Raw genomic sequence first — 12,658 nt, 5'->3', positions numbered from 1 at the left:
CTTGGATATTTTTCTTATTTCAAATATATATTTCCCCGAGCACCTGGGGTGGCTCAGTCTGTTGAGTGTCTGACTCTGGATTTTGGTTCAGGTCCTGATCCCAGGCTTATGGAATTGAGCTCTGTGTCATGGAGCCTCCTTAAGGTTCTCTCTCCTTCCCTCATTCCCTCCCTCTCTCCCTCTGCCCCCTTTCCCTTGCTTGCACATGGGCATGTGCATGCGCTTTCTCTCTCTCTCTGTAGAAAATACGTATATATGTCTGTGTGTGTGTGTGTGTGTGTGTGTGTGTATATGTATGTATGTATGTATATATATATATATACATACATACATATATATATATACATACATATATATATATATACATACATACATACATATATATATATATATATATATATATACATACATACATACATATGACTCTTTTATCTGCATTTCTTCCTTAACAGAATTGTAGGCATTTGATAAATAAGTGGCCAAGTATGTCCAACAGTCATTCTCCAAATATTACGGTTTTGTGGATATCAGATGAAAACAAGTACTAGTACATTATTAAATGTGGTAATTTTCCATTTCATTCCATTGAAGTAAAGCTGATTTCTTAAAACAAATTGATCTAGAATATTAGAAAAGATTTATTCTTGTTGCATTGTATTTTCCTCTGGTACCTAATTATTTTGAAGTAAGGGACCCATTAAAGAATTTTAAACAAATATATCTTTATATGAAATACTATATGAGATGTAACTCTGCTGACTGTCTCTGACTTCAGTTTTCACTGGACATGGAGAAGTATTTTCAAGGGTATAAATTTTAGTTTCTGAGTATGCTGGTGGCCACTATATTTATTAGAGAAGTTAAAGTAAAAATTGAGTAGGAAAAAAAAACAAAACAAGGATCATTAATTGTTTTATTGGCTCAGGTAGTTCACTCTCCGTTTCATATTGGACTGACCTAAGGATCCAGATTTAAGCAGTTTGTATTTTTTTCTTTCTTTTTTTGCATTCTGTTAAGTGTGAGAAGAGAGGTAGAATTCCAGTTGATGGTTGTAGTGCCACTTAAATGGGACTGAGGAAAGTTTTGGTGAAGAAAGAAATTGAATTCAAGTAAGGTACCTTTATTTACCATGTGTATTTAGGGTTGCATAGAAGATTCTCCACATGCCATATTTAATCAGAGTTTATATAATAGTATATAGATTGATTAATGCTAGTTCATTTAAATTTACTTGAGTTTTTTTTTTTTCTTTTAATTGGCAAGGATACATTAGAATTGATGGACAATAAACTATTTAGAAACAGTGTTTACAGTATTAGGTCATCTTATTTTTGCTTTATCAAAGAAAATGTTTTATTATGGAAATTTTGAAACATAGCAGTGTTGAAGTTCATAGTGAACACCTGTATAGCAACCACCCAGATTCTGTTTATAATTACTATACTTGATTTATCATGTATTTATCCAGCCTTCAATCATCTTATTTGATGGTTTCAAAGACTTCTTCCTAAATAGTTAAACATGCATATTATTAACTACAGTTCAGTATTTCCTGTTCTTTTTCTTTTTAGCTAAAATCTACATACAGTGATGTACACAAATTTTAAATGTACCATTGGATAAGTTCTGGCAGTTAGTGTATACTTCTGTGTAACTCAGATCCCCTACCAAGTTATAGTATGTTAACATCATCTTGAAGTACCCTTGTGTTCCTTCTCAGTCCCCACCCCAACATCCCCAGAAGCAACAACTCTTCTGATAATTTTCTCCCACAGATTACTTTTGCTTGTTCTAGAATTTCATATGAATCAAATCTTACAATAAGCACATTTAAAATTTAACAAAAATTTATAGGTTCTCACTTTTTTTTTAATGTTCATTATTGAGAGAGAGAGAGAGCATCAGTGGGTGAGGAGCAGAGAAAAAGGAAAACACAGAATCTGAAGCAGGCTCCAGGCTCTGAGCTCTCAGCACAGAGCCTGGCACAGGGCTCAAACTCACGACCTGCAAGATCATGACATGAGCCGAAGTCGGACGCTCAACTGACTGAGCCACCCGGTCACCCCTATAGGTTCTCAATTTTAAGCAGCATTTACAGATTCCTATAAAAGCTGGTGGTATAATTAAGAGTTCATTTGAGCACATTTTTAAAAATGTTTTTTTATTTTAGAGAGAGAGAGCAAGCAGGGGAGGGGCAGAGAGAGAGGGAGACAGAGGATGCGAAGCAGGCCCCATGCTGTCAGCCCAGAGCCCGATGCGGGGCTCCAACTCACAAACCACGAGATCATGACGGGAGCTGAAGTCTGACGCTTAACTGACTTAGCCACCCAGGCGCCCCTGAGCACATTTTTAAGAGTTTAGAAGGCCCATTAAATTAAAGAAACAGCATGTTCTAAGGTTTACCAAGATTGAGTTTTAATTTAGATTGGGCATGGCAAATAAGTTTCAACTTTCATTGTAGGATTTGACTGGAGCTCTGTGTTAAGATTCTGAGGCTGAATGTGGGCATATAGAAGTGTTTAGTGGTGTATGCCATTGTCCCAGAAGGTAAGGAATTGTGGTACAAGAACCATATATTAGCTGTTCCTGAGAAATGGTTGGCAACTAACTAACTGACTTTTATACTGCAGCTTTTGTTTAGTTAGGGTCTTCTATTTTCTGGAAGTCAACCTTACTGAGTTCATTCCGGTAATCACATATTGAATAATGTATAGAAATTAGAGGAGATAGTAAGTGATTGAATCCAGTAGCTGTGTGTGCATGCACTACTTGAGTTATTTACAGATAAACATTTGATTGCTGTGTATTTATGAATAGGGGAGTAGGTGAGGGTTGAAATACAGAGAAAGCAATAGTTCCTTGTCACATATCCCAGAGCATAATGTAAAAATCATAATTAAAAAAAAAAACCTAAGTAATGTTATGTAGCCCTAGACCTATATTTCTATGAACTATTAGAACATTAATTTATTTTAAGATTCAAATAAAACATCAGAATTTGACATGTCAAGATAAAAGGCTAAGGTATGTGCTACTTAGTGATTTTCCTTGCTAGTGGTTTTTTGGAGGGAAATAAAGGACTTAAGTTTGCAAAAATATGATACAGCTTTCTTTTGCTTGCCAAGTAGGAATAAATATCTCTTCAGGTAAATTTCCATCTCTCTGCAATAATTTCTCAATCTCCATAAGATGCCTAATACTGTGGTTTTAAGTGGTACTTTGAAAGAACGCTAATGAATGCTCTTCTACTTTCTCACTCATTGTATTTTATTTTGTTCAGCAAGCGTGCAGTGTGCTGTACATGCTGCCCCAAGTGTCATAATCATTAAGATGAGGAATAATAGGGATCCAGGGTTATTTAAATCCCAGCTCAGAACTTTGTGATATGTATAAATACCATGTATCATATACATTTATATAAATATTTGTATATTCATAATATATATAATTATAAACATGTATAAAGATATATTTATATGTTTTTAACTGGCATATTTGTCTCCCCCCATGTGTATGATCTTGATCCCATGTGGGCTGTAGGCAGGGCCAGGCACACCTGGGATCCTACGGGTGGGCACTGAGGCTTGCTTTCCCCAGCTTGTTCTTGTCAGGGCCACATAGTGGTGCCTCGGTCCCATGGGTGCTATCCCTGTCTGCCCCACCTCCACTCCTTATAGTCCAAGTCACATACAGCCAGGCTGTGTAGGGCCCGCATCCACCTCAGGGACAGAGCTTCGGGCTATTACGTGAGTACGTATCAGAATGGTATGAAGACTAACTCACCACACACACACACACACACACACACACGTGTGTGTGTGTGTGTGTGTGTGTGTGTGTGTATACATATATATGTATATATATGTATGTGTGTATATATATATATATTTTTTTTTTTTTCCCCCTTAAGAAAGAGAAGGGTGCAAGTGAGCAAGGGACAGAGAGAGAGAGAATCTCACGAGGGACAGAGAGAGAAGCAGAGCTCACCGGAAGCAGGGCTTGTCGTTTTTGTTGTTGTTGTTTGTTTTGTTTTTACATCGGAAGCAGGGCTCATGCTTACCTAATGTGGGACTTGAACTCTCAAAAGGTGAGATCATGACCTGAGCTGAAGTCAGATGCTTAACCACTGAGGCACCCAGGCACCCTCTAATAATATTTTATTATTGTTTTTCAAAATTAAAATACTGAAAAAGAATACTTAGTAAAGGATATTAAGGAAGAAAATGTGAGTGAATGGGGAAAGAGGCCAGAATTGTAAGGATTGTTTCTGTTAAGATTCAGTCTGAATGCATAAATGTAACTGTGAATGCATATTTCATTGTAGAATTTATTATTTTTCTAGTAATATTAGTTTGAAAACTCAACTTCATTTTTCTAATTATAAATGTAGTATATGCTAATCATAAAAAAGCAAATAATGCAGATACCTATAAAGTATATATAAAATATATAATAAAGAAATACACAGCATCCAGGTGGCTCAGTCAGTTAAGTGTCCAACTCTTGATTTTGGCTCAGGTCCTGATCTCATACACCTGACAGTGCAGCCTGCTTTGGATTCCCTCCCTCTCTCTCTGCCCCTCCCCCCCGCCCCTCCCCTGCTCATATGCATACTCTCAAAATAAATGAAATAAATAATTAAAAAGAAAAAAGGGGCACCTGGGTGGCCCAGTCAGTTAGGCCTCTAACTCTTGGTTTCGGCTCAGGGCATGATCTCACAGTTCTGTGGGGTTGGATTCTCTCTTTCTCCCCCTATCTCTGCCCCTCTCCCACTTGCACTCTCTCAACATAAATAAATAAACTAAAAAAACAAAAAAAGAAAATATGATCCAAATAGAGAGTTAAATTGGGCAGTGGATAGTGTAAATTTGAATTACACTCTAAAAAGAAAACACAGTAAAACCTTGGATTGCGAGTATCTTGTTCTGCGAGTGTTCTGCAAGACGAGCAAACATTTCTAATAAATTTTAACCTGATCAATGAGTGATGCCTTACAATACAAGTAGTATGTGACGCCAAACATCACATGATCACAGCTGAGCCAGTGGTTCTTCTCTGTCTCTCTTCAGTGTGGGATTGTGGGTGATCGTGTCCCATACTCAGATACTTGGTCTCAGGCCGCAGCGTTTGGCAGAAATCTGATTTTTCAGAATGTTGGAAGGTGCCCACAACTGGCATCCTACCGTTGGATCCAACTGTTGCATTGTGAGCAACAACAAGAGGTTATGGAGGAGATCTCCTATGCAGAGGAGGAGGAAAAAAAGGTGGAGGAATCCCCCACTTCAAATGAGATTAGGGAGATGTGTACAATGTGGGAAGCTGCAAAATTTTGTAGAAAAGCACCACGTGAATACAGCTGTAGCAGTGTGAGGGATGAATCTGTTTAATGACAAAACAACGTCACATTTCCACAAAATCCTCAAAAGGAGGCAAAAGCAAGTGTCATTGGATAGGTTCCTTGTTAAAGTTGCACAAAAAGAAAAAGATTCCATTGAGCCAGTAAATAGCAGTGATTCTGTTAGTGATAGTGCAAGTCGTCCTACACAATAACCCTCATTTCTCTTATCTCCCTCACACCAGCCACAAAGGTTTTCAAAGGTAAGCACAGGTTAATTTGTTTATTTTTCTTTTTTACATTTTTTTTTTAAACATTTATTTTTGAGAGACAGAGACAGATTGTGAGTGGGGGAGGGGCAGAGAGAGAGGGAGATACAGAATCCAAAGCAGGCTCCAGGCTCTGAGCTGTCAGCACAGAGCCCCATGTGAGACTTGAACTCACAAACTGTGAGATCAGGACCTGAGCTGAAGTTGGATGCTTAACCTACTGAGCCACTTAGATGCCCCTGTTTATTTTTCTTTATATGCTGTATTTTCTTTATTTTGTATTATAGTATTGTAATCATTTTTATATGAATGTTTTTGGGTTGTGGAACAAATTGAGTTCCCACTATTTCTGATGGGGAAATGCACTTGAATATACACATGCTTTGGATTACAAGCAAAATGTTTCCAGAACGAATTATGCTCACAAACCAAGGTTTTACTGTACGTTGCGTGAGAAAGTCCTATTTTTCACTTTTGAACAAGATAATTTTGCTACATACAGATATAAATTTTAGGTAGACTTTCTTGTTATGCTAACATAAAGGTATATTTACAGTTAGGTGAGCACAATCATTTGTTCTGTTACAACTGAAAGCTTGTTCTTTCCTAAAGCAGGTTTAGTTGAATGAGTGTATTAATAACTCTCATTGTTTCAGGTAGTCCAGCAGCCTTCAGGAGGTATTGCAAAACAAGTGACCACACTTCCCCATTCCTCAGCATTGACCATTCAGAAATCTGGACAGAAGAAGATGCCAGTGAGCACTGCAATACCTGCCAGTCAGTTTCCTCCAGGTAGACCCCAACCCCCACCCCGCATCCCTGGCCCCATCATACTGGGTTTGGAACATGATGGGGTTTTGTGTTCTCTTTTTTATTTGTTATATTAAGAAAAGGTACTCTTTTAAAAGTAGGACCTAGGAGAGAGGACTGAAAAATCACTAGCACATTCTTTGTATATACATAGCTACTTTTTGGGGATATATATCTTAGAGTAGAAGAAGCAACTACTCATGGTATTTTGTAATTAGATAAAACAATGTATTAGTGAATAAAGCACTTTTTTTAATTTACAAAAATTGCTATAGCTTTCTTTCTTTTTGAAATGTACTTTTTCTACATTTGGAAATCAGTCTTAACACAAAAGAAGTTTCATGTATTTTTAAAATATGCAAATATAAATGATATATTAACATCACTTGTCACTATTTATGCATATTTTCATAATGCTGGTAATCCTATAGGCTGAAGACTGTATGAAAAGAAATTTTGATTTTTCTAAGATGATTTCATGCAGGGAATAAATTCATTGTCATTTTTGAGTTTAAACATAGTTCTAGGACAGCTTGAAATTTCTTTTGGTTATTCTGGGTATATTAAAAGCTGCTGTCCTGCATTTCTCCTAATATGGCATGACTGATTTTTTTAAAATTCTTTTTTCTTCTTTTGTTTTTATAGCTTCCATTTTAAAGCAAATTACCCTACCAGGAAATAAAATTCTGTCACTCCAAGCATCTCCTATTCAGAAAAATAAAGTAAAAGAGAATGGAATAACATCTTTCAGGTAAAGAAAATAGTTAAAATTTGGTCTGGTTTAAGGAAGTAGTATTAACAAAAAAGATGGCAGAATAGTACTTATAAAATAAATATCTTGATGCCTTTTTAAAAAGCCGACAGTACTTTATTGAGTATAATTTATAAGCAAGTGTATAAATCTTAAGTGTATAGTTCAATGAATTTTGATAAATATACATCCCTGTATAATCAAGATGCTGAACATATCCTTTACCTTCATGCTATTTTCAAATCAATTACCTTCTAACCCTTGCCTCCAGCAACCTCTATTCTTTAATTTGTTTTTTAAAATTTAGAGAGAGAGAGAGAGAGAGAGAGAGCGCACGCACACACATGACCAGGGAAGGGGCAGAGAGAGAGAGGGAAAGAGAAGCAGGCTCTGCACTGACAGCGCGGAGTCCAACAAAGGGCTTGAACTCACAAACTGCAAGATCACGTACCTGAGCCGAAACCAAGAGTTGGGCACTTAATTGACTGAGCCACCCACGTGCCCCCAGCAGCTGCTATTCTTATGTCCATCCCTATAGATCATTTTTGTTTATTCTTGAACTTTACTTAAATGACAAATTGCATTAACCTTTTTGCATCTTTTTCCTCTCGGCATGTTTTTGAGATTCATCCATATCATTTTGAATATTAAAAGATTGTTCTTTTGTATTGGTGAGAAATAACCTTTGTAGTCTCCTGTTGATGGGCATTGGGCTGTTTCCAGTTTTTTTACAGTAATATGTAAAGTTGCTATAAACATTTATATACAGGGGCACCTGCGTTAAAAAAAAATCACATTTATATACAGATTTTTCTGTGAACATAGGTCTTCATTTCTTAAGTAAATATCTAGGAGTTTGATTGCTGGATCAGTAGGTGAGTGTGTGTTTATTTAAGAAACTACCGGGGCGCCTGGGTGGCTTGGTCGGTTAAGCCTCCGACTTCGGCTCAGGTCATGATCTCGCGGTCCGTGAGTTTGAGCCCCGCGTCGGGCTCTGTGCTGACAGCTCAGAGCCTGGAGCCTGTTTCAGATTCTGTGTCTCCCTCTCTCTCTCTGACCCTCCCCCCATTCATGCTCTGTCTCTCTCTGTCTCAAAAATAAATAAAACATTAAAAAAAAAATTAAAAAAAAAAAAAAGAAACTACCAAACTTGGGGCACCTAGGTGGTTCAGTTGGTTAAGCGACTGACTTCAGATCATGATCTCATGGTTCATGAGTTTGAGCCGCACGTCGGGCTCTGTGTTGACAGCTTGGAGCCTGGAGCCAGCTTTAGATTCTGTCTCCCTCTCTCTCTGCCCCTCCCCCTCTTGTGTGCATGTGCATGCGCTCTCTCTCTCTCCAAAATAAATAAATATTAAAAAAAAAAAAAGAAACTGCCAAACTTTACCAAGGAACTGTACCATTTTGCATTTCTGCTAGCAATAATAAGAGTTGATTTGCTCTTCTACTTTGTCACCTCTTGGTATTGTCAGTTCTTTTGATTTTTACCATTCTAATAAGTGTATTATGGTTATTATTGTGTAGTTTTAATTTGCATTTCCCTAATGACTAAAGATATTGAACATCTGTTCTTGTATTTATTTGCTATCCACATACATTCTTTTGATGAAGTGTGTGTTCAAATCCTTTGCCCATTTTTTCTTACTGAGTTGATTTCTTATGGTTGATTTTTTTTTTTTTTATGGTTCATTTATTTTGAGAGAGAGAGAGAGACAGCATGAGTGGGGGAGAGGGAGAGAGAATCCCAAACAGGCTCCTCACTGTCAGGGTGGAGCCCAACATGGGGCTCGAACCCATGAACTGTGAGATTATGACCTGAGCTGAAACCAAGAGTCAGACGCTTAACTGAGCCACCCAAGAGCCCCTCTTATGGTTGAGTTTTTAGAGTTCTTTGTGTATTCAAGATCTAAGCTTTTTACCACATAAGTAATTTGGAAATACTTTCTTTATGGTATATTCTATCATTTGCCAGTGTTTCTCACAGAGCAAACATTTAATTTTGCTGAAGTTCAGTTCATTACATTTTTCCTTGTAAATTATATTTTTCACGTTTTACCTAAGAAATATTTGTGTAATCCTAGCTTACGGAGATTATCTGTGCTTTGTTCTAGAAGTATTATAATTTTAGGTTTGTTCTTATATTGATATTCTAAAATTCCTGCCTATTTCCTGTATAAAAATTAGTGTGTGGATATTTTATTTTCTTCTTCCTCAACTTTCTTCCATTTTTAGTTGCATTATTTCTTTGTCATAATTTAAAATAATTTCTGCAGTAGTTTTTCTTCCTTGTCTCCATCTGCATTTTAGTTGTAGGTCTACTTTTATATTAAAACGATCATCATCAGCCCTTTCTCTGACGTTTTCTTAGTTATCTCTTCGTTGGAATGAACCAATTCTACTTGCGTAGAGTTCCTGTACTCAAGAAAGGCTGATTAGTGTAGAATTGCCTAAGTTCTTGTGTGTTAAAAAAAACAAAAAACTGCTGCAGTGTCCTTGATACATGAAGGACATCTGGCTGGATATGAAATTAACATTTTTGTAACATTTTTGTATTGCGTTTTAAAAAATGCTTCTCCACTGTTGCTTGATATTAATGTTGTTTTTATATATTTGATATTCTCATCTGAAGGCCTTGAATTTATTTCTTCATCTTTGAAATGTAATATTTTTGTATCAGGGTATGCTGTGAAACATTGCCCATTCTGACCTTAACTTTCTTAGGTTCCCAATTGGCATGTTTAATATGCAGATTCTGCTCTCTTGAGATGCCTATAAAGTTTTCTTGGATTATAATTTGAAATATTAGTTCTAGTCCATTGTTTTATGTTTCACTCTTCAGGGAATGCAGTAGTATGGATTTTATTCTGTTTACCTCCCTTAATTTCCACTATTTTGTCTCTGATCTTTTATTTATCTCCTTTTCATTCCTTTGTTTTTTATCTCTCTCTTCAATGCTTGTTTTTTTATTTTTTAATTAAATTATTTTTTATTTTTTATTTTTTGGAGAGTATGAGTCAGGGAGAGGGCCGAGGGGCAGAGGGAAAGAGAGAATCTTAAGCAGACTCCATGCTTACTTAAGATTCTCTTAAGCAGATTCCATGCTCAGCACGGAGCCTGATGTGGGGCTCTGTCCCAGGACCCTAGGATCATAACCTGAGCTGAAATCAAGAGTCATATGCTCAACCAACTGAGTCACCCAGGCACCCCTGAACATCTTTAAAACAGCTGTTTAAAAGTCGCAGTCGAGTACATCTGTCCCTGGGTCTTTTTCGGGGATAGTTTTCTGTGGATTTTATTTTTCTTTTAATTGGTCATACTTTCATGTTTCTTTGTATGTGTCATGATTTTTTTGTTGAAAACTGGACGTTTAAATCTAATAATGTGGCATCTCTGGAAATTAGATTCTTCGCATTCCCCAGGGCTTGCTGTTTTTTTGTTTTGTATGTGTTTTGTTGTTGAAGGATCAACCTGAGGTATACACTTTAGATCTTAGATCATCTTTAGCCTTTGCTTTTCCCTAGGCATGTTTGATGACATTCTAATTGCCCCCATACATTCTGTTGCCTTTGAATGTCCTAGTCTTTCATGTTGGGCTTCCAAAAGAGGAAAATGAGGGCATGAGGAAAAATGGAGACTGGCCCTTTAAATCCCTTGGCTGTCCCTATGGCTAGAGGGTGAGGACCTTGCAACAGAGGGAGGAGTTGCAGCAACAATGGGCCACTCACTTCATTGTCTACATCTGTATGATCAGAAGCAACAATCAGTAATCCTAGCATATACTCCTGATATTTGGAGAACAGTTTTTTTCCTCATCCTAGTTGCCACAAGCTTTGTGCAGACTGCTCCAATACATATGCATAGTTGTCTGCTCCAGGGCTGCAGCCTGGGGGATGGGGAGCTTCTGCCAAACTAACAGCTGAAATTGACCCAAATAACCACAGTTTACCTTACCATCCCCTTGGAAGTTGGAAGCCTTCAAAAGATTCAGAAGATCCAAAATAGTTACATTAGACAGATTCCTGATGCTCTTTTGCCATCTCCCAGAATCCTTCTCAGAGTGCTTTTCATAAAGCTTTTCGCCTGGGTTCTTTGACTTTTATTTTGCAGTTTCTTTTTTTTTTTTTTTTTTTTTTTTAAGCGAATTACATTTTTTAAAAAATGTTTATTTATATTTGAGAGGGAGAGAGAGACAGAATGTGAATGGCAAGAGGGTCAGCGAGAGACAGGCAGAATCTAAAGCAGGCTCCAGGCTCTGAACTGTTAGCACAGAGTCCAATGCAGAGCTCAGTTCACGAGCCTTGAGATCATGATCTCAACTGAAGTTGGATGCTTGACCAACTGAGCCGCCCGGATGCCCCCTTTTGCAGAGTTTTAGTGCTCCATTCCTTAAGTGAAAAATCATCACACAATGTCAGGTCTGTTTCTTTGTGCCTCAATTCTTTTATAGGATCTGGGGCGCCTGGGTGGCGCAGTCGGTTAAGCGTCCGACTTCAGCCAGGTCACGATCTCGCGGTCTGTGAGTTCGAGCCCCGTGTCAGGCTCTGGGCTGATGGCTCGGAGCCTGGAGCCTGTTTCCGATTCTGTGTCTCCCTCTCTCTCTGCCCCTCCCCCGTTCATGCTCTGTCTCTCTCTGTCCCAAAAATAAATAAAAAACGTTGAAAAAAAAATTTTTTTTTTTAAATAAAAAAAATAAATAAAAAAAAATTCTTTTATAGGATCATGGCCTACACTCTGAGTCTTGGCAGCCTTGGCAGCCTTGAACTTTTTCCTGTCTCTCTATCCTCATGAGTTTGCCTAATGCTCTTTTGGCTTTTCTACTTAGTAGCTGCCCTCTCCATGGCTCCTTAGTGTCTTATTCCTTATCAAGAATTTGCACATGCCCAAAGGAAAAAACAGCATGGAGAGAATTTTTTTGTTTCCTCTCATGAGGAACCTCCTATCATGAGGTTCTCTTCTCTTGGAACTGTGGTTCCTCAAGACCTGGTTTTCCCAGCATTTATCTGCCTTCAAAGAAACTTTAAAAAAATGTTTTGGGCTTTGTTAGTTTTGTTTAATCAGAACAATTGTCTGTTATAAGTGATAGTCTACAGCAGAAGCAGAAGTCCTAGTGTAATTCTTTACACTTTTGTGTATTGCAAATATCTATTGGAGTTAGTGTTTTCAGTACACTTTATGGTGTATTTTAAAGTAGTTGAATTTAGCAATTTCTTATATATGAATTACTTATTGATGTCTTATCCTCCTTGGTATCATAAAGATACCTTTATAATATTCTAACAATTTTTAAGTTTTACTTTTTATATTTAAATCTTGGTCAACAGGGTTTAATTTTGAATTTTTTTAAATGTTAATTTATTTTTGAGAGAGAAGCAGAGAGAGGGAAACAGAGGATCTGAAGCAGGCTCCACGCTGTCAGCACAGAGCCTGATACAGGGCTCAAACTCAAACCATGAGATCATGACCTGAACTGAAGTCAGATGCTTAATCAACCTA

The 12,658-nt window shown here is 37.3% G+C and overlaps 1 protein-coding gene across 3 annotated transcripts in view; it reads left to right on the top strand.

Moving 5' to 3' along the window:
• TAF4B (TATA-box binding protein associated factor 4b) overlaps nt 1-12,658 on the top strand; it is a 179,573-nt gene that overhangs the window by 33,997 nt on the left and 132,918 nt on the right. For all 3 annotated transcript variants that reach the window (XM_049620318.1, XM_049620317.1, XM_049620319.1), the window contains exons 8-9: nt 6,261-6,396; nt 7,060-7,165. In XM_049620318.1, the coding sequence (XP_049476275.1) occupies nt 6,261-6,396; nt 7,060-7,165 (242 nt within the window). The remainder of the gene's footprint in view (nt 1-6,260; nt 6,397-7,059; nt 7,166-12,658) is intronic.

Source organism: Panthera uncia (genome assembly GCF_023721935.1).
Source record: "Panthera uncia isolate 11264 chromosome D3 unlocalized genomic scaffold, Puncia_PCG_1.0 HiC_scaffold_8, whole genome shotgun sequence".
In the NCBI taxonomy this organism is placed as follows: Eukaryota; Metazoa; Chordata; class Mammalia; order Carnivora; family Felidae; genus Panthera; species Panthera uncia.
This window is presented reverse-complemented; position numbering and strand designations above follow the sequence as displayed.